This window comes from Dipodomys merriami, unplaced genomic scaffold (genome assembly GCF_024711535.1).
Source record: "Dipodomys merriami isolate MVZ:Mamm:240054 unplaced genomic scaffold, mDipMer1.0.p SCAF_15, whole genome shotgun sequence".
NCBI classification, from domain to species: Eukaryota; Metazoa; Chordata; class Mammalia; order Rodentia; family Heteromyidae; genus Dipodomys; species Dipodomys merriami.
In genome coordinates this window covers 24,294,610-24,322,031 of record NW_027202826.1, presented here as the reverse complement: position 1 = coordinate 24,322,031, position 27,422 = coordinate 24,294,610, and the positions used below count along the sequence as shown (strand labels likewise).

Sequence of the window (27,422 nt, the reverse complement as noted above, 5' to 3'; positions counted from 1 at the left end):
GGCCCTGAGTTCAAGCCCCACACCAACAATAGCAAAAGGCAAACAAAGCCACCGGATATTGAGTAGAAAACTAGTACCAGTTGGGGTTTTCTCCATCTGAGTTCTGTGTATTTTGTGTATTCTGTCTAGCCGGGTGTTTGCTCAGCTGGGGTTCAACCAACTTCTCCAGCTGTGGTGTGTGCCTGGGAACATGGCTCCTGAGGTCAGGAAGAACCAGCTGCTGTTGCCACCTGGCTCTCCATGGATCTTTTGTTCTAGAAGGCAGCATGTCAAGTCTGCACCTGGCTCTGACGCTAGAGTCTGGCTGTTTGGGTTCCTGCTCATCATCTGGGGTGAGATCACTTCCCCAGGAATTGCCAAACAATTCAACCCACACAGTGAGCAGAACTGTGACTGCTCAGAATACTTTTGAGCCCAAGCAAATTTCACTCACAGAGTCCTCTCTCTCTCTCTCTCTCTCTCTCTCTCTCTCTCTCTCTCTCTCTCTCTCTCTCTCTCTCTCTCTCTCTCTTTCTCTCTCTCTCTCTCTCACACACACACATGGGGCTTGAACTCAGGGTCTGGGTGCTGTCCCTGAGCTCTTTATTGCTCAAGGCTAAGCACTCTACCACTTTGAGCCACAGTGCCACTTCCAGATTTTGAGTGGTTAACTGGAGATAAGAGTCTCACCAGGACCTTTCTGCCTGGACAGGCCTTGAACCACAATCCTCAGGTCTCAGCCTCCTAAGTAACTAGGATTACAGGTGTGAGCAGTCAGTGCCTGAAGTCTCTTAAAAAAGCCGGGGGCAATTAGCTCACACCTGTAATCCCAGCTACTCAGGCTATCTAGGCATCATGGTTCAAAGTCTATCCAGGCAGAAAAGTCCTGGTTTGACTCTTATCTCCAGTTAGCCACTCAAAATCTGGAAGTGGTGCTGTGGTTCAAAGTAGTAGAGTGCTTAGCCTTAAGCAAAAGTGACTCAGGTATAGCACCCAGGCCCAGATTCAAATCCCAGGATGAGAAAAATAAATGTGATACCTATACACAATGGAAATTTACCCAGCCAGTAGAAAGACTAATATTTTATATAATTTACAGGGAATGGATGGACTGAGAACAAATCATGTTAAATGAGGTAAGCCAAGCTCAGACAAATGGCTTGTTTTCTCTTACGTGCAGAAGCTAGATCTGAAATACACTGGGACATGCTTTTTTTTTTTTTTTTTTATCGGTTATGGGGCCTGAACTCTGGGCCTGGGCGCTGTCCCTCAGCTCTTCAGCTCAAGGCGAGCACTCTACCACTTGAACCATGGTGTAATTTCCGGCTTTTTCTGCTTATGTGGTGCTTAGGAATCGAACCCAGGGCCTCATGCATGCAAGACAAGCACTCTACCACTGAGCCACCTTCCCAGCCCCAGGACATGATAAATTATACAGGACTTTAGACAGTCACACACAGACCAAAGGAGGAAATGCTTAAGAGAGGAACACAAAGTGAAATGCCTATGTGTATCTGATCAGACAAAATAATATTTATCAAAATGGAAATGGAAACAACAACAAAAACCATTTTATCTAACTCTCCACATGCCATTTAAAACTTATGTAGAAATGACTTCAAATGAGCTTGTTAAAATATCACTATAAGAAGAAAGCAGGTGCCGGGCACCAGTGGCTCACACTTGTAATCCTAGCTGCTCAGGAGGCTGAGATCTGAGGATCACAGTTCAAAACCAGCCCGGTCAGGAAAGTCTGTAATACTGATATCTCCAGTAAACCACCAGAAAACTGAAGTGGCTCTGTGGCTCAAGTGGGCAGAGCACTAGCCTTGAGCTGAAGAGCTGAGGGACAGTGCCCAGGCCCAGAGTTCAAGCCCCATAACCAGGAAAAAAAAAGGAAGAAGAAAATAGAAGAAGAAAGCAGGTGCTGGTCACTGGAGGTTCATGCCTACAGTTCTAGCCTCCCAGGAGGATGAGATGTGAGAATCCAGGTTAGAAGCCCATCCATGCTGAAAAGTCTGTGAGACTCCAATTAATCAACAAAAAGCCAGAAGTGGAGGCATGGTTCAAGTAGAAGAGCACCAGCCATGAGCAAAACATCTAAGCCAAAGCATGAGGCACTGAGGTCAAGCCTGAGTACTGGCACAAAAAGAAAACATAATAAAAAGAAATGAAATCAAGTAAATATGGTGGAAAAACATTAGCCTTTATACAAATGTATGACAGCAAAAATGGACAGGAAACACTGTAAAGCAGCTATCTGGCTAAATTTTTCATGTACTCTTTGGCAAGTATCTGCTTAAGCCTTCAATAAAATGGAATTAATTAATGTCAGTTCTTAGGAAAAGATCTTCCCTGAAATGATTCCCCATCGGACTAACCACACGGTTTTCTTGAAATCTTACAGAATTCTCTCTGACTTATCTTGTCTCTTGCTTTGTGTTGTGTGTCAGCAAAGCTGTTTACTCTTTTGGAAAAAGCAGGATGCCCGTGAAACTCCTTTATTTCAGTCATTTAACAAATACTTTCTGTGAACATACCTACCCTTTCCCAGTGCTTACCTGCTTGCTTTCTCTAGAAAACACTCATAATGTATGACTTAATAGCTTTCTCTCTCTCTCTTTTTTTTTTTTGGTCATGGTTGTGCTCCACACTAACACTCTTACCACTTTGAGCCACAGCTCCACTTCTGGTTTTCTGGTTGTTAATGAGAGATAAGAGTCTCATGGACTTTCATGCTTGGGCTGGCTTCAAACCATTTTCCTTACAGCACAGCCTCCTAAGTAGCTAAGATTACAGGCATGAGCCACCACCAGCACCTGGCTACTTATTACTTTTTATTTGTTGTGTTCTCTTATGAGGCTCCATGAAGGCAGGAGACTGTAACTGCTTTGTTCCTTGGTCATCTCTAGTATTGAGGGAAGGGCCTGGCATGTGTTAGATGCTCAAGAAGTATTTGTTGGATGAACAAATTCTTTCATCTCCACTTTCCAGTTTCTGTATCTATCCTGAAATTGTTTCTAAACAAGAAAAATATTTTCAAAACTGCAACAGGAATCATTAAGTAATCATTTTAAGTTGATACTGTACATTTCATATTACATGAAATATTTATAAGATTATGTCTTTGTTGCCTTGTATGTCCCTCCCCCATGGTACAACCCCTGCTTTCACTATATATGATGTTGGCATATGTGGAAGGGAAGGGAAAAAACAAATTGTTAGAACAGGGATACAGGAGGACCCATTGCAACAATGAGATGTACAAGTCCTTAAGTCGAAAAACGAACTTTACAACTTTGGTAGGGGAGACGGGGTGGGGGGGATACGAAGGGCTGGGAAGGGGAAACAAAGGAGGAGGCTACAAGGCTTGGTAAGAAATGTACTCATTATCTTGTCCATGTAATTGTAACTCCTCTGTACAGTATTTTCACAATAAAAAAATAAAAATAAAAAAATATTACATGAAAATGGCAAGGTAAACTTATTAACTTGTATCAGGTAGCCCTCTCTGCATGCTGGCCTGTAGTGAATAATTGTTCATTCTATTTTAGGGGCGACTGGTTTAAGACCGTTTCAGGCCATGGTAAGAGAGAAGTCATATCCTCAATGGGTAATAATTAATATGTCTAAATTATTCATCACCTCTCAGCATGGATGGGGCTTGAACTCAGGGATCAGAGCTCTTGCTTGGTTGTCTTGTTAGCTGGCACTCTACCACTTGAGTCCTGCTTTTTGCTGGGTAACTGGAAATAGAAACTCTTGGGTTTTTCTGCCTGGGCTGGCTTCAAACACAGTCCTCTGGATCTCAGCCTCCTAAATAACTATGATTATAGGCATGAGCCACTGGTGCAAAGCCAGTCACCTCTGTTAGGATACACGTGTGTGTGTGTGTGTGTGTGTGTGTGTGTGTGTGTATGTGTGTGTGTGTGTGTGTGTAGGTACCTTCATATGTGTGTGTGTGAAATATATGTGTTAATATGTGTGTTTATAGCAAATGTATATACATAGTCTTGAATATATATAGTCTGTCAAAACATACTAGACTACCATTTCTGCATGACAAAATAAATGTACTATGTGTGCATTTAAAGCTGTTTAAACCAATGGACTATACTTCATTTCCTAGTTACTCCAATTTTTCTGCAAATTACATCCTAATGCTGATATGGAGGGGGTGGGGAGGGGGGAAGAACCACAAGGTATTTCTTTTTTGGGGGGGTCCAGTCGTGGGGCCTGAACTCTGGGCTTGAGCACTGTCCCTCAGCTCTTCAGCTCAAGGCTAGCGCTCTACCACTTGAGCCACAGCGCCACTTCCAGCTTTTTTCTTTTTGCTTATGTGGTACTGAGGAATCGAACCCAGGGCCTCAGGCATGCAAGGCAAGCACTCTACCACTGAGCCACCTTCCCAGCCCCACCACAAAGTATTTCTAAGTTGGGGGAGCAAGTAACTGAACTTACATTTCATCCATTTTGTATTCAAGGTGGTTATCCTTTTTAAAAATCACACTGATGTGTAAAAAGGAACTCAAGAAAGGCCAATGAACTATTCTATAATGATTTACAGAACAAAACTCTTTCTAGAAAAGAACCAACACCAGGTCCAGGAGACGGAGGAGGCCGGGACAGCGGTGCGGTGCATGCATCTGTACCTGCTGTGAGAACAGCCACATCTTTGACCCCTTTGTCTTCGTTCTGCACATCCTGAAGGAAGGAGGCCACGGTGGACAGCATGGGCTTGATCACAAACTGACAGCGCTCTCTTCTGGATGGCAAGGTGAGCGTGATCACGGGAAAGCCATGTCTATAACTCACTGTTATTTCTATTAAGACAAAAAAGGGAAACGACATAGCTGTGATAAACATATGCTTTTTTTTTTTTTTAAAGCCTTTAAACTACAAGGATTCTGCACAAAAATGGTGGGGCTGGGGGTCAACAAATGTAGCAGTGGCACTCACTTGACACTGTGTGGAAAATAAACTATACAACTTGTTGGGGGGGGTAGGAAATGGGAGGGGAAACAGAGAGGGTGAGGAAGGAGGGGCAGTTACAAAAGAAATGTACTCATTGCCTGTCTTATGTAACCATAATCCCTCTGTATATCACCTTTATAAGAAGACTATTTTTTTTAAAAAATATAAGAATTCTAAAAGGAGCCCTTACACATGAAACTCCTGTCTCTGAATTCCTGTCCAAACTTCCTAGGCTCATCCGGCGCTGGTACTGCTCAGCATGGCGCGGTAGCCTGTACCACACGGTGCTATGTTTCTGCCACAGCTCTCACAGTAAGCACTGAGTGCGTGAAGGAGAAACTATCTTACTCATCTCTAGCTACTGGGGTGGCCATGTGCCAAAAGACTCACTAACTAGAGATATTAGAGGAGAAGGAAGCCTGGTGCTAGTGGCCTACACCTGTAATCCTGGGTATTCGGGAGGCTGAGATCTGAGGATCATGGTGTAAAGCCATGACAGGTCAGGACAGTCTATGAGACTCTTATCTCCACTAAACTACATATACCGCCTCTCTCCTCCCAGAAAAAGCCAGAAGTGGTGCTCAAATGGTACAACACCAACCTTGAGAGGAAAAAAATAAAAGCTCAGGGACAGTGCCAGGCCCTGAGTTCAAGCCCCAGGACGGACACCACAAATAAGAAGAATTAAAGTAAAATAGGGAGGGGGAGACACCCCAGCAGGAGGCGGAATATGCTGGGGAGGAAGGGAGGGAAGAATGAGAGAGGGAAGAAGGGAGGATAGGAGAGAGGGAGGGAGAGCCAAGTCTGTTTTGCTCCAGCCTCCCAGTTCCATTTTCTTTTTTCTTTTTTGGGTCCGGTTGTGGGGCCTGAACTCGGCCTGGGCGCTGTCCCTCAGCTCTTCAGCTCAAGGCTAGCGCTCTACCACTTGAGCCACAGCGCCACTTCTGGCTTTCTTTTCTTTTTGCTTATGTGGTGCTGGGGAATCGAACCCAGGGCCTCAGGCATGCAAGGCAAGCACTCTACCACTGAGCCACTTCCCAGCTCTCCATTTTTCTTTAGAACAGAAATCACCAATTAGCACCAGAAGCAAAGAAGTGATAGGATGCTTACCATCAGGTGGCGCCACTGTCCCATAACGGTGTGATTGGGAGAATTCTGGATTTCCACACAGCCTCACACACAAAATCTGCAAGAAATATGATGATTTCTTTATTTTCTTTTTTTGGTCAGTCATGGGGCTTGAACTCTTGGTCGGGGTGCTGTCCCTGAGCTCTAACTCAAGACTAGCGCTCTACCACTTGAGCCACAGTGCCACTTCCATGATTTTTTCTTTAAGAATAAAAAAAAAGCAGGAGATCTGAAATAAAGAAGATTCCCTCTTGTTTGAATGCAAAAGTCTTTACACTTGTGGGGCTTGCTTGCTCAGCTTAGCATTCTGCTGCCTGAGCCATGCCTCCAGTCCAGCTTTTTGCTAGTTAATTGGAGATGGAGTCTCATAGACTTGAACCATGATCCTCCATGTCTCAGCTTCTTCAGTAGCTGTGACAACAGGTATGAGCCACAAATGCCTGGCCAGAAGATTCTTTTTTAACCTTGTATGACAAGCATGATGAAAAGCAAACCTCCCATCTACACTGGGGTAGGGCCATTCAGAAACACACTGAACCTTTCTGGCCATTTGCTTGCCTGCCATTCTGTATGCTGTAGCAGTATCACTGGGACAGGATTCTCAAAGTGGGGTGTGTATCAGACATACCATAAACAAAAAGCTAAAATTGCTACCTAAGTCTTAGTCTATGTCTCCCCTGAAAGCAAACCTAAGATAAGAATTGATGAATAGTTTTAACAAACATTGTTATTATAAAAATGATTTACATAGCCAGGCACTGGTGGCTCACGCCTGTAATCCTAGTATTCAGGAGGGGCTGAGATCTGAGGATCTCGGTTCAAAGCCAGCCGGGAAGGAAAGTCCTTGAGACTCTTATCTCCAATTAACCACCAGAAAACCGGATGTGGCTCTGTGGCTTGACTGGTAAGGGAGCTCTTCAGCTCAAGGCAAGCGCTCTATCTATCACTTGAGATACAGCACCACTTCCGGTTTTATGGAGATAAGAGTCTCAAGGACTTTCCTGCCCGGGCTTGTTTGGAACCTTGATCCTCAGATCTCAGCCTCCTGAGTAGCTAGGATTACAGGTGTGAGCCACCAGCACCCTGCTTAATTTTTTTTTTTTTTTTTGTCAGTCGTGGGGCTTGAACTCTGGGCCTGGGCGCTGTCCCTGCGCTCTTCAGCTAAAGCGAGTGCTCTACCACTTGAGTCACAGCACCACTTCCGATTTTCTAGAGGTTTATTGGAGACAAGAGGCTCACAGACTTTCCTGCCTGGGCTGGCTTTGAACTGTGATCCTCAGATCTCAGCCTCCTGAGTAGCTAGGATTACAGGCATCAGCCACCAGCATCTGGCTACTTAATTTTTTTTTTTAATGATGCACATAGAGGTTCCAGTTACATAAGTCTGGTAAAGAGTTCATTTCTTTTTAGACAATGTCAGGCTTTCTCCCAGTTTTTCCCTTCTGTCCTTCCCCCCCCCCCCACAGTGTCTAGTGAGTACCCCTGCTGCATTTTGGGGAGTCATTTTGCTGGTTGGTGATCCGATGAGGAGAGAGAATGGGAGGCTTGAGACAGGAAGGAAGAAAAGACAACAGAAGAGCAAGAGCCACAGACAACAGGAGACACATGCTGCAGGACTCATGAGAAATATCTCCAACCATCAGAGGTTTCCAGAGCCAGATAAATGGTGCCTCTCTTCCCTCCTTGGAGAGGTGTAGACATGGTGGCAGGGCTAGGATAGTGGCACGGTTCCATAGCTCTTCCAGGGTACATAAAGTCCAGAGACTCAGTGAACTCCCCAAAGAGGACACGGGAACAGAAAGCAGATGGCCTGGTGTGGCCCCCATTGGAGATAAGAGATACAACAAACGCATGTAACAACCGAAGGTCCCGAGACACATGAGACACAGAGCGCCAAGTGACACGTGAACACAGGACGACTCGGGCTATTCCCAGAAATGACAGCAAGCCACTGTCCTTCCTGATCCTCCCCAAACAGTCGAGAGCATCTTGATCTAAAGTATTAAAAACAGATTAAAAAAATAAAGAGGAGGGGGAGGAAAAATCCCTGCCTACTCCTTATTATGGGCTTAATAAATATCTAATTCGATTTTACCTCTACAAAGAGGTTTAACTGTAACATTATTTATAACAGGAAAAAGCTGGAAACAATCCAACCGTCCAATAATAGTTGGAGGGTTAAATAAATTATGAATGTATAAAGTATGATGATGCATCCATTAAGGTTGTTTTCAAAGGACCAGAGATGTAGCTTGGTGATTAAGAATACCTACCTAAAATGCACAAGGTCCCATTTGGTCCCCAACATGACAAAAGAAAATTGTTTTTGCTAGGTGGGGCTCATGCCTGTTAAGTCCCAGCTACTGGGAGGCAGAGATTAGGAGGATGACAATTTTTGCCAATACAAGTTGGTGAGACCTTCTATCTTAACAATTTGGAAGTGGGTGCATGTAAGAGGAACTGGTACATGCCTATAATCTCAGCTCTGTGGAAAGCTTAAGTAGAAGGATCACAGTCCAAAGTCACCTAAGCAAAAAGAGATTGAAAAATAACACAAAAGCAGTAGCCACCGGAATTGCTCATCACAGCCTAGATGTCCTGTTCAACAAACAACTTTATGATTCAATTCGCATCTCCAAGATACCTCAATACTAGGAAAGCATGGCCTTACTTACGACAGATAACATTTCTGACTGCAATATGTATTAGTGGGGTTTTTTTGTTTGTTTTTGTTTATTTTGGAGCCTGAACTCGGGGCCTGGGCGCTGTCCCTCAACTCTTCAGCTCAAGGCTAGCACTCTACCACGTGAGCCATAGCACTACTTCCCGCTTTTTTCTTTTTCTGTGGTGCTGAGGAATCGAACCCAGGGCCTCATGCATGCAAGGCAAGCGCTCTACCACTGAGCCACCTTTCCAGCCCTATTAGTGTTATTTTAAAAGGGGTCTAAGATTTTCCCAAGGAGAACTCAGTTCTCACTAAGGCCACCCACCACGCGAACTGACAAAATCAGACTTTGAGAATCACCAAGAATCATCTGTGATCATTCAGAGGCCGGGTGCCAGTGGCTCATGCCTGTAATCCTAACTACTCAGGACGCTGAGATCTGAGGATCATGGTTCAAAGCCAGCCAGGGCAGAAAAGTCCCTGTGCAGCTTATCTCCAAGGAACCACTCAAAAACTGGAAGTGGAGCTGTGGCTCAGAGTGGCAGAGTGCTAGTCTTGAGCACAAAGAGGCTCAGAGGCAGTGCCCAGACCAAGTTCAAGCCCCATGAGACACACACACACATACACACACACACACAATCACTCAGAGGACACACACACACACACACGATCACTCAGAGGACACACACACACACACACACGATCACTCAGAGGACACACACACACACACACACACACACACACGATCACTCAGAAGACCCCCAGAGATGAGGTCAAGCCACCTCCACAGCCTCTCTACTTGGCTTCCTCCAGTACCACTATAAAGGCCTGGACTTCTTGAAAACTTCATGCTTCTGAGTTAAAAAGACTGAGCTTTGGAAAAGGAGAGTAAAGGCTGTGCTATGGCTATCCCACCCCCAACCCCCTCAACTCATATTGAAATTGAATCCTCATTGTGAAATAAAAGATAGGAGCAGTGGGTAGGTGGTGACTGGCCGGGCCAGGGAGGCTCTGCCTTCACTGAGTAGTTTCATTCATGCATGGATTAAGGAGCTAACACAGTATCTCAACAGTGTGCTATGAAAGCCAGTTTGCACTGACTCTGGTGGGTGCCCTGCACCTGCACCGTCTGGACACTGCAGTTCAAAGGCCCTTGCCAGGTGGGCTCTCGGCTAGGAGATCCTGGCCTCGTGTGTTCCCTTATAAAGCAACCATTTGGATTGTTTCCACAACTCCCAAGAGACCTTAGCAGACATCCAGACAAGAGATCAAAGAGAAGGGTCAAAGTGAGGAGGGATGGACTGGGAGTGAGAATGGAAACGTTGCAAGTTTCATTGACTTGACTGCCAATTCCACATGAGCCACCATATTTACTTTGTCTTTGAACACAGAGCTTCAATACCTTTGGTTACGAATGTCTCTACTTTTACCTTTTTATTTTTTCCCCAAATGAAGAGACAGTTTGGTGTCTTAAAACACATAGACACACAGACAAATGTTAAAGACATTCAATAGTTTTTCATGCCATAGTTAAAATGTAAGCACCTTCCCCTGCTTCCCCAAAACTAATGCCAAGCCTGGCACAACTCTTGCTTGAAATAGAATGGCTGATTGACTCTCTTCTGTATAGCAGAATGTATAATGATATATTGAAATAATTTCATGAGTTTGCATCCCTAGAGAAAGAACTCAGGCCTCATCTTGCTAAGCAAGGACTCTACCAACCTGAGCCACATTCTAGTACTTTTGCTTTTAGTTGGCTTTTGAGATAGGGTCCCAAACTTTGCCCAAGCTGACCTTGAACGGTGGTACTTCAGCACAGCTGATATCACAGGTGTGTACACCATATGCAGCCCTTACAATTATCTTTGGGCAATGAAATAAAAGCAACCACTTGACTATGGAAAGAATATATACATACATATATATGTGTATATATATTTATATATATAAATGTTTACATATATCTATAATTACATTTATATTCGAGTTATTCCTTATTATTTACATATGTATAATGTATGTATTTCACAAGGAAGTTACTGGATGTGGTGGTGCATGTCTGTAATCCAAGCATTCAGGCCAAGGCAAGAGAATTTTTAATTAATGCAAAGCCAGTCGTAGCTATATAGGTTCTGTCCATCTGTCTGTCTGTCTCTCTCACACACACACATGGTAAAAGAGCTCACGAGAAGTCTCCGTTTGAAGCTCTCAAACAAATCCTTGGTAAATAGGCCTCATTGGTAATAGGAAAAACTAATTAAAATGGATCCAGTTTTCCTGAGATGTACACTCCCGCTAGAACACCTTTCCGGTGTAAAGTACAATGCATGCTGCGGGTAAGTGTGTGTTCTGTTACAGAGCTGGGGTAGAGAACGGTGTGAGCCGCGAGGGCAGCCCTTCCCTGCCTGGGTACAATCTGGGACACCTGCTCCTGCCTGCTTGTCCCTCTAGTCTCATTTCAGCTGTGCCGTCCTGTCTTCCAGGGACCACTGAGGGACTGTCTTTCTCTCTTTTCCAACGTCAGTGTCTACTACGCTGACAACTAGTTGGTACCTGGGCGCCCTTCAAAATCTCTCTTGGAAAACCGTGGGAATCTCAGGCGAATGGGCCGCTTAGGTGCCCTAATGCCCATTCTTGAAGAAAATATGTAAATGGATGCCACTGAAACCCTCACTCAGAGCCACCCTGCTCAGCAACCCATGAGGCCTTGTTTTAGACATGGGGCCTGCCTATATATAACTCAGGCTGGCCTTGAACCCTAGATTCTCCGGCCTCTTCGCTCTGGGATTGTGTATTACAGGTATTACAGTATTACAGGTGTGCCTCATCCCATGAGAAATCACGTAGCGTGTGCTTTATGGAATGCCCAGTCGCCACACAGATTGCATCCGGTGGTATCCCATAATAAGTCTTCGCTATTTTAGAAATTCTGAGGGATCAGCTGAATTTGGGAAAGACATGACAGCCTTCTTCTCCAGGCATGAACTATAAATGGAAAGACCCAGCTATTACCTAAGTCACGCTCCACCTTTTCCCTCAGGCTCTTCTCCTTCAGCGGGGTGAAGCACGGCCTAGCCAATAATTGGGGCTGGGAGTAAGTCGACAAGCACTCTGGAGTCCTGACACCACCCTGACACGAACAGCCTCCAACATCTGGAGAGGGAGCGCGGGGGAACGCCAGAGAAACGGAACACAGATGGAAATTTGGCTCTGACTTCTTCTTTTATCCGATAGGGTGCCAGGGAGTGAGTAATTGAGCTAAATGATCTGAAAAAATATTCACTGTATTGTAGGACTAAAAATTCAAACTAGTTTAAATATGTTGTTGTTCATACGGATGCCAGCTTTCAGTCTTATTTCTCATAAATAAAACATGAATTTTATCTTAGTGATGGTTCTTTATGCTTCTCAACCCCCTCCCCTCCTTCGCTGCCCCCCCCACACCCCTCTGCCGCCTGGGGGTGATACTACATGCAAATCAGAAACTGAGCTAGAGGGAGAAGTAATCTCTTGTTTATCAGATGCCACATCTATTTGAACGTCCTGTCTGGAGTCCCACATTTCTGCATAAGTCAGTGGCTTGGGCCCCGTGGACAAGTATTCACTTGTATCCTGGACATGAATCCACTAATCCACTGGCTAGACAGCTCACACAGAGTCTGCTCTGACACAGAGCCTTGGTGGTGTGATGGGTGGGGGGGGGAGGGTGGTACAGGGAAAGACTGGCTCTTACCCGCTGCCTGTCTGGGGCACTGAAGGCAGGAAAAAGAGCAGCAGGTGAACCTGGTTCAAATGCTCCTAAGCTGTGTGACCCTGAACACGTTCCTACCTATCTCTGGGCCTTTGTGGATCCAATGCAGATGGTACATAATTACAGTCTTGGAAGATGTCAGGAGCAAATGACTCTGGCTGCAAGGAGGAACTTGGAATCCCTGTAGGCCCTTCCCCCCCTGACTCGCTGCCCCCCTTTTTCCTTTTTTTTTTTCTCCTCCAGTACTGGGACTTGAACTCAAGGCTTGGAAGCTCTTTCTTGGTTTAGATCATGATTTGAAGCCAGTGCAGGCAGACAAATCCAAGAGACTCTCATTTTCAACTAACCAGCAAAAAGCTGAAGATGGGAAGTGCATTCAAGTGGTAGAATGTCAGCCTTAAGCAGAAAAGGCTAGGCAAGAGTGCTAGGCCCTGAGTTCAAGTCCCAGTGACTGACACCAAAAAAGAAAAAGAAATACCCCACACCACAACAAAGCAGACCGGAGGGGGTGTGGGTCTCTAGAGTCTATTTGAATCTTGGTTTCAGCATCAGTTGGCCAGTGCGCGGGTGATCGGAGCAGCAAGCACTTTCCCCCAGGATTGGAGTGAGGGAACTGCAAATAGGCCTTAATGCTCTTTGCTGAAGAAATTATGCAAATGGACCCCACTGTAACCCTCACAGCGGAGCGCTCGGCAGCGTTTGATACACACTGAGTAGGAGCCATCATTCTACATTATTATTATTAATCAAAGAAAAAGAGTGCTGAATTCAGCAGCTGCTGATATTAAAACATATAAAATATGTATAAGCTTGACTTGGAGAAATTTGCTCCATTATGCCCCTGACATCATCACTGGCGCTGAGAATTTGGCGATTTCCGTTTTAATGGCTGTTAATATCAAAAGGCATCTTTTCTGCGTGTCTGGCTTGATGCGGGGCTGTGTCCACAACTCCTCTCATCCACCCCACACCCTAAATCAGTCCTGGGCTACTGCACATCCCTCCTGATTCCTCTGTGAATAAGCCTTTGTGTACAAACTCGCCTCTAATTAGCCAAATCTGAGTGGCCATCTGTTTCCTGTTGGGACCATGAATTATAAATCACTTCAAACTCTCAGCATTCTAGAAGCTTCCATACCAGACGATGTTTCGTGCTTGGAGTACTATCCTTTTTCTGTCAAGATGAAGAAAAGGGGAAAATATTCCCTTTTTATCCCATTAAATTTTTTCTTAATATTTCTTTGCTTATGGTGAGATTGAGCTTTTTCCTATGTGTGGGCACATTTTTATTCTCTTTTGATATCACAGTCTTGGGGCTGGAAATGTGGCTTAGTGGTAGGGCGCTTGCCTCGCATGCACAAAGCCCTAGGTTCGATTCCTCAGCACCACATAAACAGAATATGCCAGAAATGGTGCTGTGGCTCAAGTGGTAGAGTGCTAGCCTTGCACAAAAGAAGCTCAGGGACGGTGCCCAGGCCTAAGTTCAAGCTCTAGGACTGGCTCAAAAAAAAAAAAAAAGTCATTAGAGATCACAGTTTTGTCTTTGGCCCATTTTTCTACCAAGATATTTGGTGATTTTCTTTCAAATCTGAAGGATCAACATTATCATCATAGATGGTAAATATAAATAGGCTTAGTGTCTAGATGAAAGGAATACAGATTTACCGTCTGGATAGAAGGAACATACATGCACCCAACTTACCTTCAACAGGAATGGAAATCTACTCTAAGGATAGAGGCCGTGGCTCACAGGTTCACTTAAGCCTTCCTTGGGCACGGGCTAGAATCGGAGACAGCAGTGCTGTACTGAGGTTGGAAAGTCCTGTGGGCCCAGGGTTCATCCTCCTTTCTGTATATCAACATCACCACAAATGGCTTCTCAAGCCATTTGTCAGGAAAATAACTACCCCCAAACAGCTCCAAATACAACTCCACTCCTAAAAGGGCATCCAGTGGAGGTGGCGATCCTAGATTCAATTCCAAATTCCTAGCTCAGCCAATTGAATGGAAGTCATGTTGTACTAAGATGGCCAGTTGTGTGAAACAGTAGGAAGTTTCCAGAAAAGCAAGGTGGCAAACATAGACCACAACGTTTTGTTGATGTTTCAAAACCAAAAACATTAATATGCTAAAATAGAATATTAACCATTTTAAGGGTCACCATTCTATCTATGAAAGATCTTTGTCTATTCTTTAATAGCTTTAAGGAAACAGGTCTAAATATTAAGAAAGATATTTCCTCCTTATTCACTGCCAAAGGTACATTCAGGTAATACACTTTCTCTCCTTTGATATTTTCACATAATTGCAAGCCTAACAAGTACAGGTGTTACAATGCTTAGTCACTGGCACAAGTTCAGACTCCACTAATTAAATAGGAGCATAGTCTCACCCAACAGTGTAATCTAATTAAATGAATCTTCGTGGATTCTATATGAGGTGAATTTCATACCTGATGGTAGAGCAGCCAAGCTCAGCAAGGCTAGGACTTAGCACCACAGCGCAGCCTGCTGGCAAAACCACGTAACAAACCTGCCAACCCCAAGCCTTTACAGAAAGATCAACAACTGCATAACAAGAAAAGACAAGACCGCTCCCACAATCAAACCAACTCAAAGGGGGCTGGGGGTTTAGCCCAGCGGAAGGGCGCCCGGCTGGCGCACCCAAGGCCCTGGGTTTGTTCCTCAGCCCTGGAGAGAGAGAGAGAGAAAAAAAAAAGCTACAAAAGACCAAAACAACTCAAAGATTTTTTTTTGGTGAGCACAACAGCAGGTAAAGAATGGGTACACCAAGGGATGAGTAGCTGCCTGCTGGCTAACTTTTATCTTGAGTCTCTGAACATCAGCAGTGGGTATCCAAGGGTGCTCAGAGATCACTGGAGGTAGAATGAACCTGAGGGTTGATCAAGATCACTCTAAGCTGGGCACCAGGGTGTCTCATGCCTGGAATCCTAGCGACTCAAGAGGCTGAGGATCGCAGTTCAAAGCCAGCCCCAGCAGATAAATCCAAGAGACCTTTATCTCCAATTAACCCAGCACAATGCTGGGAGTAGAAGGGTGACTCAGTGCTAAGAGTGCCAGCCATGAGCAACAAAGCTACAAGAAAACTCAAGGCATTAGTACTAGCATATAACAATAATAATTCGTTAAACTACTAAAAAAAAACAAAAAACAAAAACCTACTGACCTAGTCTTTCCAATCTTGAGAGTGGTTTTCTTTGCAAGCAACACAGAATGACAATCTTCTGGGGCTGGGAAGGTGGCTCAGTGGTAGAGCGCTTGCCTTGCATGCGTGAGGCCCTGGGTTCAATTCCTCAGCACCACATAAGCAGAAAAAGCTGGAAGTGGCGCTGTGGTTCAAGTGGTAAAGCACTAGCCTTGAGCTGAAGAGCTGAGGGACAGTGCTCAGGCCCAGAGTTCAGGTCCCACAACCAACAACAACAACAACAAAAAGACAATCTTCTTTCACACCATACTGTCTCATATATTGGAATATAAACATCTTACCTTCTTTTTGCTTTATTCCTTACCAGATTAAAACCATGTCTAGCCTCTTCAGTCATCTCCTATATAAATCTTCAATACATGAATTCACCTTTTCTGGGTGTCTCTGTCTCCACTGATTTGTCAGTGTCCTGTTAAACTAGTAGTTTAACAAAATGTAATGGCCCTGATGCAGCCTGGTCATCCCCATAAAACGTAGAGACCATCACTTCTTCCCGAGCTGCCACGCCGGTGTTCTGGAATCCCTCATTCTTGGGGGGCCTGTAGGTGAACTGGAAGTCCCAGCTCTCTTGTGCACAACTACCAGGTTAAGTATTGGCACACCCTGTACTGTTCTCTCTCACCCGCCACTCAAAGACGCTGCCTTTTCTAGCATTGTTAAGTTGGTCTTCTTCTATGATACCTAAAGCAATGAATTATATGCTTACTGTACCCAAACTAATGTTTTGCAAAGTGAAGGGATAACAATAAGAAGTCTTCAGAAGAATATGGTTCCTAGTATCTACAAGGATATTTAATGTTTTGATACATCCAGGCTCAAGCCAGTTCAAAATGTGTTTATATCAATAATATTGTATACATCCATATATTTCCAATATAATGTATAAACATATTCTATAGTACAGTTTGTCTGTGTATGTGTGTGCTAGTACTGGGGCTTGGACTCAGGATCTAGGTATTGTCCCTTGGCTTTTTAGCTCAAGTCTGGCATTTTACCACTTGAGCCACAGCTCCACTTACATCTTTTTAGTGGTTAATTGGAAATAAGTCTCATGGACTTTCCTGCCTGGGCTGATTTCTCTCCACAGTCCTTAGATCTCAGCCTCTGAGTAGCTAGGATTATAAGCATGAGCATCTTTTTTTCTTTTCAATTCAACCTGTCAATTTCTGAATACTCTGCATTTTGATGACTGTTTACCACTTCCATCATCTTCCCCTCACTACTCCATCTAACAGAACCCATTCATCTGTTATAATACAGCTCTTTACAGCATTTTTACTTGAAGCCTTACTAATGTTTCATGGACAATTACAGAACATCCAAGTTCAAGGATACAAACTATAAAGTTCAAGGATGTAAAACATGGCTATCTATAGCCATTTGAGGATGTCAAATAATGATCATACTGAAATACCTGGAAAGGCAACAGGAAATGAAAATGTCTTCTAGTATCTCAAAAGTATATATTAAAGACTGATCAGCAAGGCACTAGTGATCTGAGGATCATGACTGGAAGCCAGCCCAGGAAGGAAGGTCTGTGAGACTCTTATCTTCAATTAACCACCAGAAAACCAGAAGTGGCCTTGTGGCTCAAAGTAATAGAGTGCTAGCCTTGAGTGAAAAGCTGACACAGAATTCCAGGCTGGAGTTCAAACCCTACAACTGACTAAACAAAAAGACTGACAATACCAATATTCAAAGCTTACAAATTACAACAAAAAGCTCCATAGAAACCAAAATAATATGGTTAAATAAATGTGGTTAGAAAACATACAGGGTTTGCTAAAATGACAGTAGATTCATCTTAGTCTTATATACTCATATTTTATCCTCCCACACTGCATCTTTCAACTATCTTACATAAGTAGGTTTTTGTTGTTGCTGGTGGTAGTCATGAGGCTTGAACTCAGGGCCTGGGCGCTGCCCCTGAGCTCTTTTGCTCAAGGCTAGCACTCTACCCCTTTGAACCACAGCTCCACTTCCCGTTTTCTGGCAATTAATTGATGATCAGAGTCTCATGGATTTTTCCTGCCCAAGCTTGCTTTGAACTACAATCCTCAGATCTCAAACTCCTAAATAGCTAGGATTATAGGTGTGCACCAGCACGTGGTAACTAGGTTTTTATTTAAGACCATATTTATAACAAGCTAACCTATAAAACACCATTAAATTTATATTCTAGGTATAGATGATAGTTCTGAAACTTGCACCAGGGCTCATTATCTATAGATCAATCATGTCTTTTCCTAAAACCACATTGTCAGCATCTTTTCTCAGCTGCGTTTCTTTTCTGAGCAGGTATTGCTGCACAAACTTGAATCCTGGCCTCAGATCCTCACTGAGTCATTAGAATGATGTTCTCCCCCTTCTTCAGCTTAGAAAGCACCAATGATTCCACTCACTTTTCTATTAAGTTTCAGCCTGGAGGGCAGCTTTTAATGAACCCAGCAAGGTGTCCAGTGTTCCTGTCCCAGCCCAAATTATCGACCTGAAATTCTACCTTTCCTTCCCATAATTATCAGGAAGAAATAAAGCCAATGCTGAGTAACTTTTCTAAGTGAGTCTCCATTCCACCTTGAAATTCAGTAATTCCCTTAAACAAAACTACTTGCTCCCAGCCAAGGGGACTGAGGCGGTCACAGCTATGTGTCCACGTGAAATCTCCCAAGAGTCATCAAGTTTTTGCTGAAATAAGACTCTTGCAGCTTGCAGCCCTCCGGTGGTGAACAGCAGCTATGTGGCACATGAAATGAGCCATCCAATAGACTACAAGCTTGGTAAGAGGTCCTGCTTAGCTGGGGGATGGTGGCTCACGCCTGTCATCCTAGGTACTCAGGAGGATGAGATCTGAGGATCGTGGTTTAAAGCCAGCCCAGGCAGAAAAGTCTGTGAGACTCTTATCTCCAATAAACCACTCAGAAAACCAGGAGTAGTGCTGTGGCTCAAGTGGTAGAGTGCTAGCCTTGAGCTGAAGAGCTGAGGGACAGCGCCCAGGCCCAGAGTTCAAGCCCCACAACTGACAAAAAAAGGGAGCTCCTGCTTGGCAAGTGACATGTAACCCCTCAAGGCCTAACCCACAATAACTTGCAACACTGACAAACACTGCGCTCTTTTGACTTTGGAAGCTACACTTAGTAGATAGAGGAATAGGTCAGTTGAAGTTCCTCACAGTGTGGAACTGAGCCAATGCCTGGCTTTCATTTTTATTTTCTTTTTTTCCAGTGTTGGGACTTGAACTCAGGGCCTGGGCACTGTCCCTGAGCTTCTTTGTGCTCAAGAGTGAGCACTCTACTACTTAAATTCGAAGTGGATTTATCAGGAAGAAATAAAAATTTATCAGGAAGATTTGTATTTTTGAGTGGTTAACTGGAGATAAGGGTCTCATGGAGACTATTCTGCTAGGGCTGGATTCAAACAGTGATCCTCAGATTTCAGCCTCCTGAGCAGCTAGGAAGACAGGCATGAGCTACCAGTGCCTGGTTCACTTCAAGTTCACCACAGAACCATTTCTTAAGCAAGAAGAAAAAAAAATCTGGCATTAAAAATACAGAAGTGGCCAGGCTTACACCTGAAATCCTACCCAGGAGGCTGAGAACCAGAGGATGAAAGTTTAAAGTTATACTATATCCAATTAACCAGCAAAAAATGTGGGACGGGAGGTATGGTAGAGCACAAGCTGCAAGCTGTGTCTAAACTCTGAGATTGAAGCAAAGTGTTTATCAGGGCTAAGGGCTTGCAGACCAGGTTCTTATGAGTCACAGGGAAGACAAGATGCCAATTCATTCAAAAAGAGAGCTATTCTTGGCTGGGCACTAGTGGCTCATGCCTTTAATCCTTTCTATGTAGGATATATGAAAATGGTGGTTTTAAGCCTGCTGGGGCAGGAAAGTCTGTGAAACTCTTATTGCCAATTAACCACCAAAAAGTGAAGCTGGGGCTCACGTGGTAGAACACTAGCCTTGGGCAAAAAAGCTAAAGGACACCTCTCAGGCCCTGAGTTCAAGTCTCAGTTCAAGTTTCACCAAAAGAGAGAGAGAGAGGGAAGAAATCCTAGAATTCAGAAAAGAAACATCATTTGATATTTCAGAGCTGGATGTCATCCTAGTTATTTCAGAGGCTAAGACATAGAATACTGTGGCTAACAGCCAGTCTGTGCAGAAGAGTCCACAAGACTCTGTCTCCAATTAACTGGCAAAGGCTGGACTGGAGGCCTTGGACTGGTGTAAATACATGCCTTGAGAAGCTACATGGCAACCATAAATGCTTGCTGCCAGTAGCACAACTCTGATTCTAGAAGGCGCTATCAAACAGCCACTGCCAGACCTTTTGCCATCACAAGTGTCAGTCAATTCTGCATCTATTTTCTTCTAGGATTTCCTCATGCTTAGGCCAAAGGCAAAAAGCCATTCTAAAAACAAGGGAAATGCGGTCAATTCTAACACATGGACTGGGGCTTAACTCATAGTAACCGAACCCAGCCAGGGTGAGGGAAATAAAAGCTTACTTGTGGCTAAGAGCTTTCCAGGCTGAAGCAGGTCTTGGAGCTGGTCAGGATAGTGGCAGCAGAAGCCACGGCATAGACTTTGGTTAACAGCTGGAATCTCCATTTCACAACGTAAATGCCATCCTACTTACCCATTCCCCACCACACACCCCGATCTAGAGATATTGGGACACTGCTACAGTCATGATAAAGAACCTCCAGATCCATAGGTAAATGGCCCCTACTCACATTTAAAGATGCTTCCTTCGAGGCTGCAGATGTGAGGAAATGAATGGCAACCATGGTACTGGGTTCCCAGGCAACATCTGTGAACACTCAACAGCACTCAACACACTTTGCCATGTTCTCCTAAAAGGCCAGCTAAACGAGGCCCTGGCACTAGAAAACCAACAGGTAACTGTAGTCATGCCAACTCTATGGGCCCCACTTCTGGAATCTATTTCCTTCTATTTCTCTTTCTTTGGTCTATATTCGAGTATGAACTCAGAGCCTTGCAATCTTATGTAATTTTTCCACTAAGGATGCTACTCTACCACTTGAGCCACACCTCCACTTCCAGCTTTTTGGTGTTTCCTTGGAGATAAGGGCTTCATGGACTTTTCTGCCCAGGCTGGCTTTGAACCACAATCTTCAGGTCAACTAAGTAGCTAGGATTATAGGCATGAGCCACTAGCATCCAGCTATATTCCTTTTATAAATCTGCCATGTTTTACATTTCTGCCCAGGCGTAATATTTTTAATGCACAAACTATCTTTTGGTAGTATTGAGGTTCGAGCTCAAGGCCTCACACTTGCTGGGCTGGTATTCTGTTGCTGAGCTACACTGCCATCCCTGTTCCCCTCTGGATATTTTTAGGATGAGGTCTTGCTTCCTGCCTATGTGTACGCCCCACACAATCCACCTACTTCAGACGCTCACTCGTTGCTGGGATCCAACGAGCATGCCACCATGTCTAACTTCCCTCAGTGGAGATGGGACTTTCTTGTCCAGGCTGGCCTGCAACAGTGATCCTCCCAATCTCAGCCTCCCCTGTAGTTTGGGATGTTGGGTGCATACCACTGTGTCGGGTTGAGAAGGGGCCTCCACCTCTGATTCTCCTGTTCTCAGCCTCCCAAGTAGCTACAATGACAGACATGAGCCATGGACATCTAGATAACAATATTTTTTAACTTTGGTTTTTTGTTTGTTTTTTTTTTTTTTGTCAGTCGTGGGGCCTGAACTCTGAGCCTGGGCACTGGCCTTCAGCTCTTCAGCTCAAGGCTAGTGCTCTACTACTTGAGCCACAGCACCACTTCCAGCTTTTTCTGTTTATGTGGTGCTGAGGAATCCAACCCAGGGCCTCATGCATGCAAGGCAAGCACTCTACCACTGAGCCACCTTCCCAGCCCCAGATAATGATATTTTTATAGTTGATTTTTAAAATAATGCTCTAATTTTTTAATACTCTAGTATTTAAAGCTCATTGTTAAGTTTTCATGATTAAGCTTATTGAAGTAACACTGATAACCTTTGGCAATCACAGCACTTTACATATTTATAACAAATGCAATCTAATCTTCAGAATCCCACTAAAGATGATTCCTTGTCTATGGAGAAAATAAAATAATGCCTCTCCTTCATATAAACAGTTACCCTAACCACATGCCGTGCTTCCAAAATAGCCAAGAAAATGCTTATGCCCCAGGCTTTCCTTTTAGGTTTCATGTTTTGCTAAATTATACCAACTATGTTCTTTAAATATCCTGACAGACAAGCATGCCTGAAACCAAACAGTTAACACAAATATGATTTAGGACTATTATTTCCTTACAATAATATGTTTTAAAAAGGTGTCCAAAGATTACATTAATTTTTTTAAAAGAGCCTTGAAGAATTGGTTTTTATCACACGAAGTACCTAAGAATGTCTCAAGATTTCCCTCTAGATGAAGTGGATCTGAGGAAACTCAGATAAGACCTGAAAGGAACTTCACACATCACTGCATTCTTTGTCTTTCATTCCTCTACCTGACAAGCATTTATGATGTGCCTACTGTGCACAGGCCGAGGTGATCAGAGAGGTGGAGGAAAATAGTTCTGGGTCACGTGGTTCTTGGAACCCAGACAGGAAGTCAACGAGCACCGCTCAGGACAGTGATGTCACAGCTGCACAACGCCTGCAGCTCATTATTCTGTTTGCCATGACCTCTTTCAAAAGTGGGCTGGCATGGACTCAGAGTCAGGGCAAAGCACGTGGGGGATGGAGGGAGCCTGCTGTCTCAGGAGCCCCAGAAACAGTAATGGTGAGGGGTGAAAACTCAGGAGGAGCCAAAGGAAGTGGCCTGAGCTCAGCAGCCTGGATTGAGGGAGGGCATAGGCTGGCTGGGCATGAAGGTGGATGCACCAGAACTGGGCTCTAGATCAGCAGCAGCTCGACTGGAAGCTGGCTTACCTTGCTCTCAGGAAGAAACCTGTGAATGGCTACTGATGAGTTCCTTTGAACCTTTTCAGGGGAAAGTGAAAACTGCTTCTATGCATTTGCAGAAGTGAGTTATTGGGCTATAAAATGCCAGATTCCCTTCTAGCAAAGGCTAGCCAATGTTATCTGTTTGCAAACCATTCTCTGCAACCATTTTTCTAGGTTTATAGTCCTATTACTGTCAGCCTACAGAAAAAAGCAGTTTTTTCCAGCAACACCTGTTTCAAGCTTCCTTTTCAAGCATCCCATATTATCCAGCTGCAAGCCAGGCATGTAGAATATATATGCCTGCAATCCCACAACTAAAGAAGGTGAGTTTACAGGCGTTCAAGATCACCTAGCACAACACAGCAAGACAAGGCGCTGTGCAGAAGACTAGAATCAAATGCAAAGTACCTCATTTAGGAGGGGATTTTATACATCAAAGCCAAAAGTTCACTCTCTCTCTCTCTCTCTCTCTCACACATACATACACACACACAGAACACTTATTCCTAAGTGTTGAAATGGTAACGTTTAGTATTTAATAGACAAACTGATGTAGCACTTTGAGATTGAAGCATCAGTGTCTGTCCTTCCTTCCTTCCTTCCTTTCCTTCCTTCCTTCCTTCCTTCTTTATTTTTTTCGGCTGTGGGGCTTGAACTCTAGGCCTGGGTGCTGTCCCTCAGCTCTTCAGCAAAGGTCTAGCGCTCTACCACTTGAGCCACAGCGCCATTTCCAATTTTCTGGTGGTTAATTGGAGATAAGAGTCTTATAGACTTTCCATCCCCGGGCTGGCTTTGAACTCCAATCCTCAGATCACAGCCTCCTGAGTAGCTAGGATTACAGGCATGAGCCACCAGCACCCAGCATCAGTGTCTTTTCTCTAGTGCAAATAATAAATAGCAAAACCACCATGAAACCAGCATTGCAGACCCCAAGGCACCAGTTCCAAAAATAAATAAGCACCAAAAAGAGTGATATAAAAATAATTTGTAAGTTAACATCTCAGAACAGAATTGAGGGCTGGGAAGGTGGCTCAGTGGTAGAGCGCTTGCCTTGCATGCTCAAGGCCCTGGGTTCGATTCCTCAGCACCACATAAGCAAAAAGAAAAAAGCCGGAAGTGGTGCTGTGGCTCAAGTGGTAGAGCGCTAGCCTTGAGCTGAAGAGCTGAGTGACAGCGGCCAGGCCCAGAGTTCAGGCCCCAAAACTGGCCGCCCCCCCAAAAAAAGAATTGAACATATCCCTATGTTTTGTTTCTTTTCTTTTCTTTTTTTCTAGGTCCAAGACCAGAACTTAAACTCAGTACCTGCTGATTCTGCTCATTGGCTAGTGTTCTACCAACTGAGCCACAACCTCTAATCCCTAAATTTTGTTTCTAGATGTTTTTTAAAAGGCCCAGTTAATATATAAGCAATTGCAAAATATACAACTCCAACTCTCTCTCTCTCTATAACACTCTCTCTCTCTCTCTCTCTCTCTCTCTCTCTCTCTCTCTCTCTCTCTCTCTCTCTCTCTCTTTCTTTCTTTCTCTCTCTCTCTCAGGGAGGAGGGATTCAAATACTGTATTGGGGGCATGAAATCCTTTCAGGGAAGTTTCTTGATCTCAGCAGCAGAAAGGCACAGCTAGGCAAGAGCTTTCTGGTTCCAGAGAATTCACTGAGCATCTTGATCACTCCAGTCCTGACACACACACTGACATGCACACACACCCCAGCAGGAGCCACCGATCGCCCTGACAACCACCTAGCCAACCTGCTGGCAGCAGACATGTTGCGATCAGATGCGACCAAGACACCAAGCCATGCATCTGCCAAAGATAATACAAGACGTACAGATTCTCTAATCGTGCTCTTTTCAAAAACATGAAACATATCCACGTCAACAAACGGAGCTGTTTTCTCCCCTGCTCGTAAAGTACTGACTATTATCTCCCTATGAAAAAGGATGGGAACCCGAGATTTTTCAAAGTTACTAAATGTTCCTGGTAAGGCACACTCATAATTTCTGGAAATACCAATTACAGTTGGGAAAGATTTCTTTGAGATGCTAACTCATGACAAGTCCTTGCAAGCTAGGATTTTAGGAGCCACTGGGTTGCAAACCATATTCCCGCCCCCTCCCCCCCCCAGCTGATTTCATAGGCTCCAGAGGTTTGAATGTTTGTGGGGGGAAAATACATAGAATACTTGCCTTGAGTCATGGGACATTTCTGATCAATGAGACGATCAGTGAAATCTTAGCTTGAAAAATGATGTAGCAAGGTAATCTGATTTGCAGAAAAGCTAAACCTCCTAAGGGGCCAAGGCTACTTCTATCAATTTCCTTACAGTTAGATTTTAAAGCAAAGCTGCACAGGAGATAAACATGAGCATAGCTTCGTTCTTGGGGGAAGGGAGTTTTGGCAGATGGGGAAGACATGTTAACATTTCCACTTCTGAAGTTCCGTAAATTGCCTTGGACAGGTGGCTTAAAAGTCTGCAAATTAAAAACGTTCAAATGTAAGGCTTAAGAGCATCATTAATTACAGCCAAAGCACTAAGCACTGTTCCCCTATGATTAGGCCTAAGAAGCTCCACGGTGTCATTTTCTTTTCCTTCTTACAGCCTTCATACAGTGGCACAGCCAGGTGGTGGGAAATAATGGAGACAGGATCAGCCACTGCTGGAATCCATTAAATGCTATTTGAAGTGTCAAAGGACTAGGAATGTAGCTTAATGGTAAGAGTGTTTGCCTAGCTTGTGAGGCTCCTTGGTCCCATCCAAGTACCCCAACATTGTTAAATAGGCTTAATAGAGTACAATCATTTGAGCCAGGTATGGTGGCTCCTACCTGTAATCCTCAGTGCTCCCTAGGGCTGAGGCAAAAGTTGGGTGTGGAGTTTGAGGGTAGCCAGGGCTACATAGTCAATTCAAGTTTAGCTTATGCTATTTATGGAGACCCTGTGTCCAAAAAAAAAAAAAAAAAAAAAAAAAATCGAGAAGGGCCACATGCCCTTTTGAGAGTTAGAAATCAGGAGGATCAAGGTTCCAGGCTAGCTAGCCCAGGCAAAAAGCAAAACCTTATCTCAATGAAATAAAGCCAGTGTAGTAGTAGTGCCTGTCTGTCATCTCCGCTACAGCAGAGATACGGAGGATGATTACCAATCCTGCCAGTCCAGCCAGAGGACTTGGAGACTTAATTCCCCCCCCAAATAATGCAAGCAAAAAGGCACAGAACCTTGTCTGGGTCTGGCAATCATGAGATCCTGATTTCAAACCCTAATACTATCCCCCTTCCCCGCCTCCCCCCCCAAACAAAGAAACAAAGAGACAAAAGTACCATCACAAAAAGCATCTGTCCCCCGTCCCCCCCCCCCCCAATCTCTTTACTAAGTCTACCATATTAAGTCTACCATTTTACATCCGAAGGAGTTTGGCCCAGTTTCGTAATACCATGACCCTTCTTCCCCTGGCTTGCATTCAAGGGGAACCATTTTTTTTTTTAAATCTGTTTACACATTTCCTGCATCAATTCCACTTGGACGCCCTGAGACCCTGGGAGGCAAATAAAAACAAAGCAAGATCTGCCCCCCCAAACAAACAAACAAACAAACCAGGAAGTGGAAGCGACCAGAACCATCACACTGCCTACTTTGCATTTTTCTTCCATCGCCATCCGAAACCAATCTGAGCCTCGATGGAGAGAGGACGGGAAGTGCACCCAACCCCACGCCCCGGGCCCCCCCCCCTCCAGCCCGGGCCGGAGCCCTCCGACCCAGGTGTCGGTCTGGGTGTCAGGGTGTGTGTCTGTCCGGTCGGGGCCCGCAGCCCCCCACCCTTCCCCATGGAGGAGCGGGTCCTCGCGCTTTGCGGGAAGCTTCTGATCGGGGCACGGGGGAGACCCGGGGGGGACCCCGCGCCCCGCGCCGGCCCCGCCACCACCTGTGGGCCTCCGGGCCGCTCCCGCCAAAGTTGCCCGACGCAAACTTTCCGCCCGCCCGCCCGCGCCGCCTGGGGCCCCCCGCGCTTACCCGGGACGCCGGCGGACGCGCGGGGCGCGGGGCGCGGGGGCTCGGCGGCCGCCGCGGTGGCCCGCGCCACAGCCTCGTCGCGAGCATGCCGGGCTCGCGGGCGCCGCGGTGCGCGCGGGGCGGCTCCGAGCCGGCGGCCGGGCGCGGCGTGGGCGCGGGCCGGCGGGAGGGCGGGGCCCCGGCCCGGGATTTTCCCCCCTCCGACAAAAAAACAAAAAAAGGCAGAGAGAGCGGGAGCCGGGTCTTCCGCGGCTCTCCCGGGCGCAGACGTCCCCATCTGAACAGTACCGAGCCACGAGGGCCCCGGGGCCGGGCTCAGAGAGCCCGGGAAGGGCCTCGGGTTCGAACTCGAGCCAAGATCGAGCCAACGCTGCTCTCCCAAGCTGGGGTTTTGCAGGGCAGGCGTTTCCTGCAGATGCTTCTTTGGAACAATCCAGAACAAGAGATCCACACCTGGCCAACTACTGCTTTCCAGCGTCTCCACTAGTGCTAGGAGCCTTGCGCTGCCCATTGCAGCCCCGGCCTGGCAGGGTCCCCGGCGGCCCGGGCGGGATCGTCCAGGTCCCCCGCCTGGCAGGGGCCTCCCAGGCTCGGGCTGGGGTCTGATCCCGGCTCACTCGCCAGCGTTTGGGGCACAGCCCGGGTTGGCGTCGGTCTTCTGAAACACGCACTAGGCGACACTGCTCTCCTGGGATCCTGTGTTTTCATTGGCCCAACCTGCCAGAGCTGGGGCCAATGGATC

At 45.4% G+C, this 27,422-nt stretch overlaps 1 protein-coding gene and 1 long non-coding RNA gene across 4 annotated transcripts in view; one reads left to right on the top strand and one right to left on the bottom strand.

The window, feature by feature from the left end:
- Window positions 1–26,785, bottom strand: part of Mcub (mitochondrial calcium uniporter dominant negative subunit beta) — a 43,310-nt gene extending 16,525 nt beyond the window's left edge. For all 3 annotated transcript variants that reach the window (XR_011371919.1, XM_070022448.1, XM_070022447.1), the window contains exons 1-3: window positions 26,681–26,785; window positions 6,064–6,139; window positions 4,632–4,802 (exon numbers count right to left, since the gene is read on the bottom strand). Coding sequence is in view for 2 of the 3 variants with exons in the window: in XM_070022448.1 (XP_069878549.1) it covers window positions 4,632–4,802; window positions 6,064–6,139; window positions 26,681–26,767 (334 nt within the window). In the remaining variant the exon portion in view is untranslated. The remainder of the gene's footprint in view (window positions 1–4,631; window positions 4,803–6,063; window positions 6,140–26,680) is intronic.
- On the top strand, window positions 249–4,668 carry LOC138826987 (uncharacterized). Its single transcript, XR_011371920.1, has 4 exons — window positions 249–332; window positions 1,079–1,115; window positions 3,534–3,565; window positions 4,564–4,668. It is a non-coding gene; the product is annotated as an uncharacterized lncRNA (long non-coding RNA).
- Window positions 26,786–27,422: the final 637 nt, after the last annotated feature.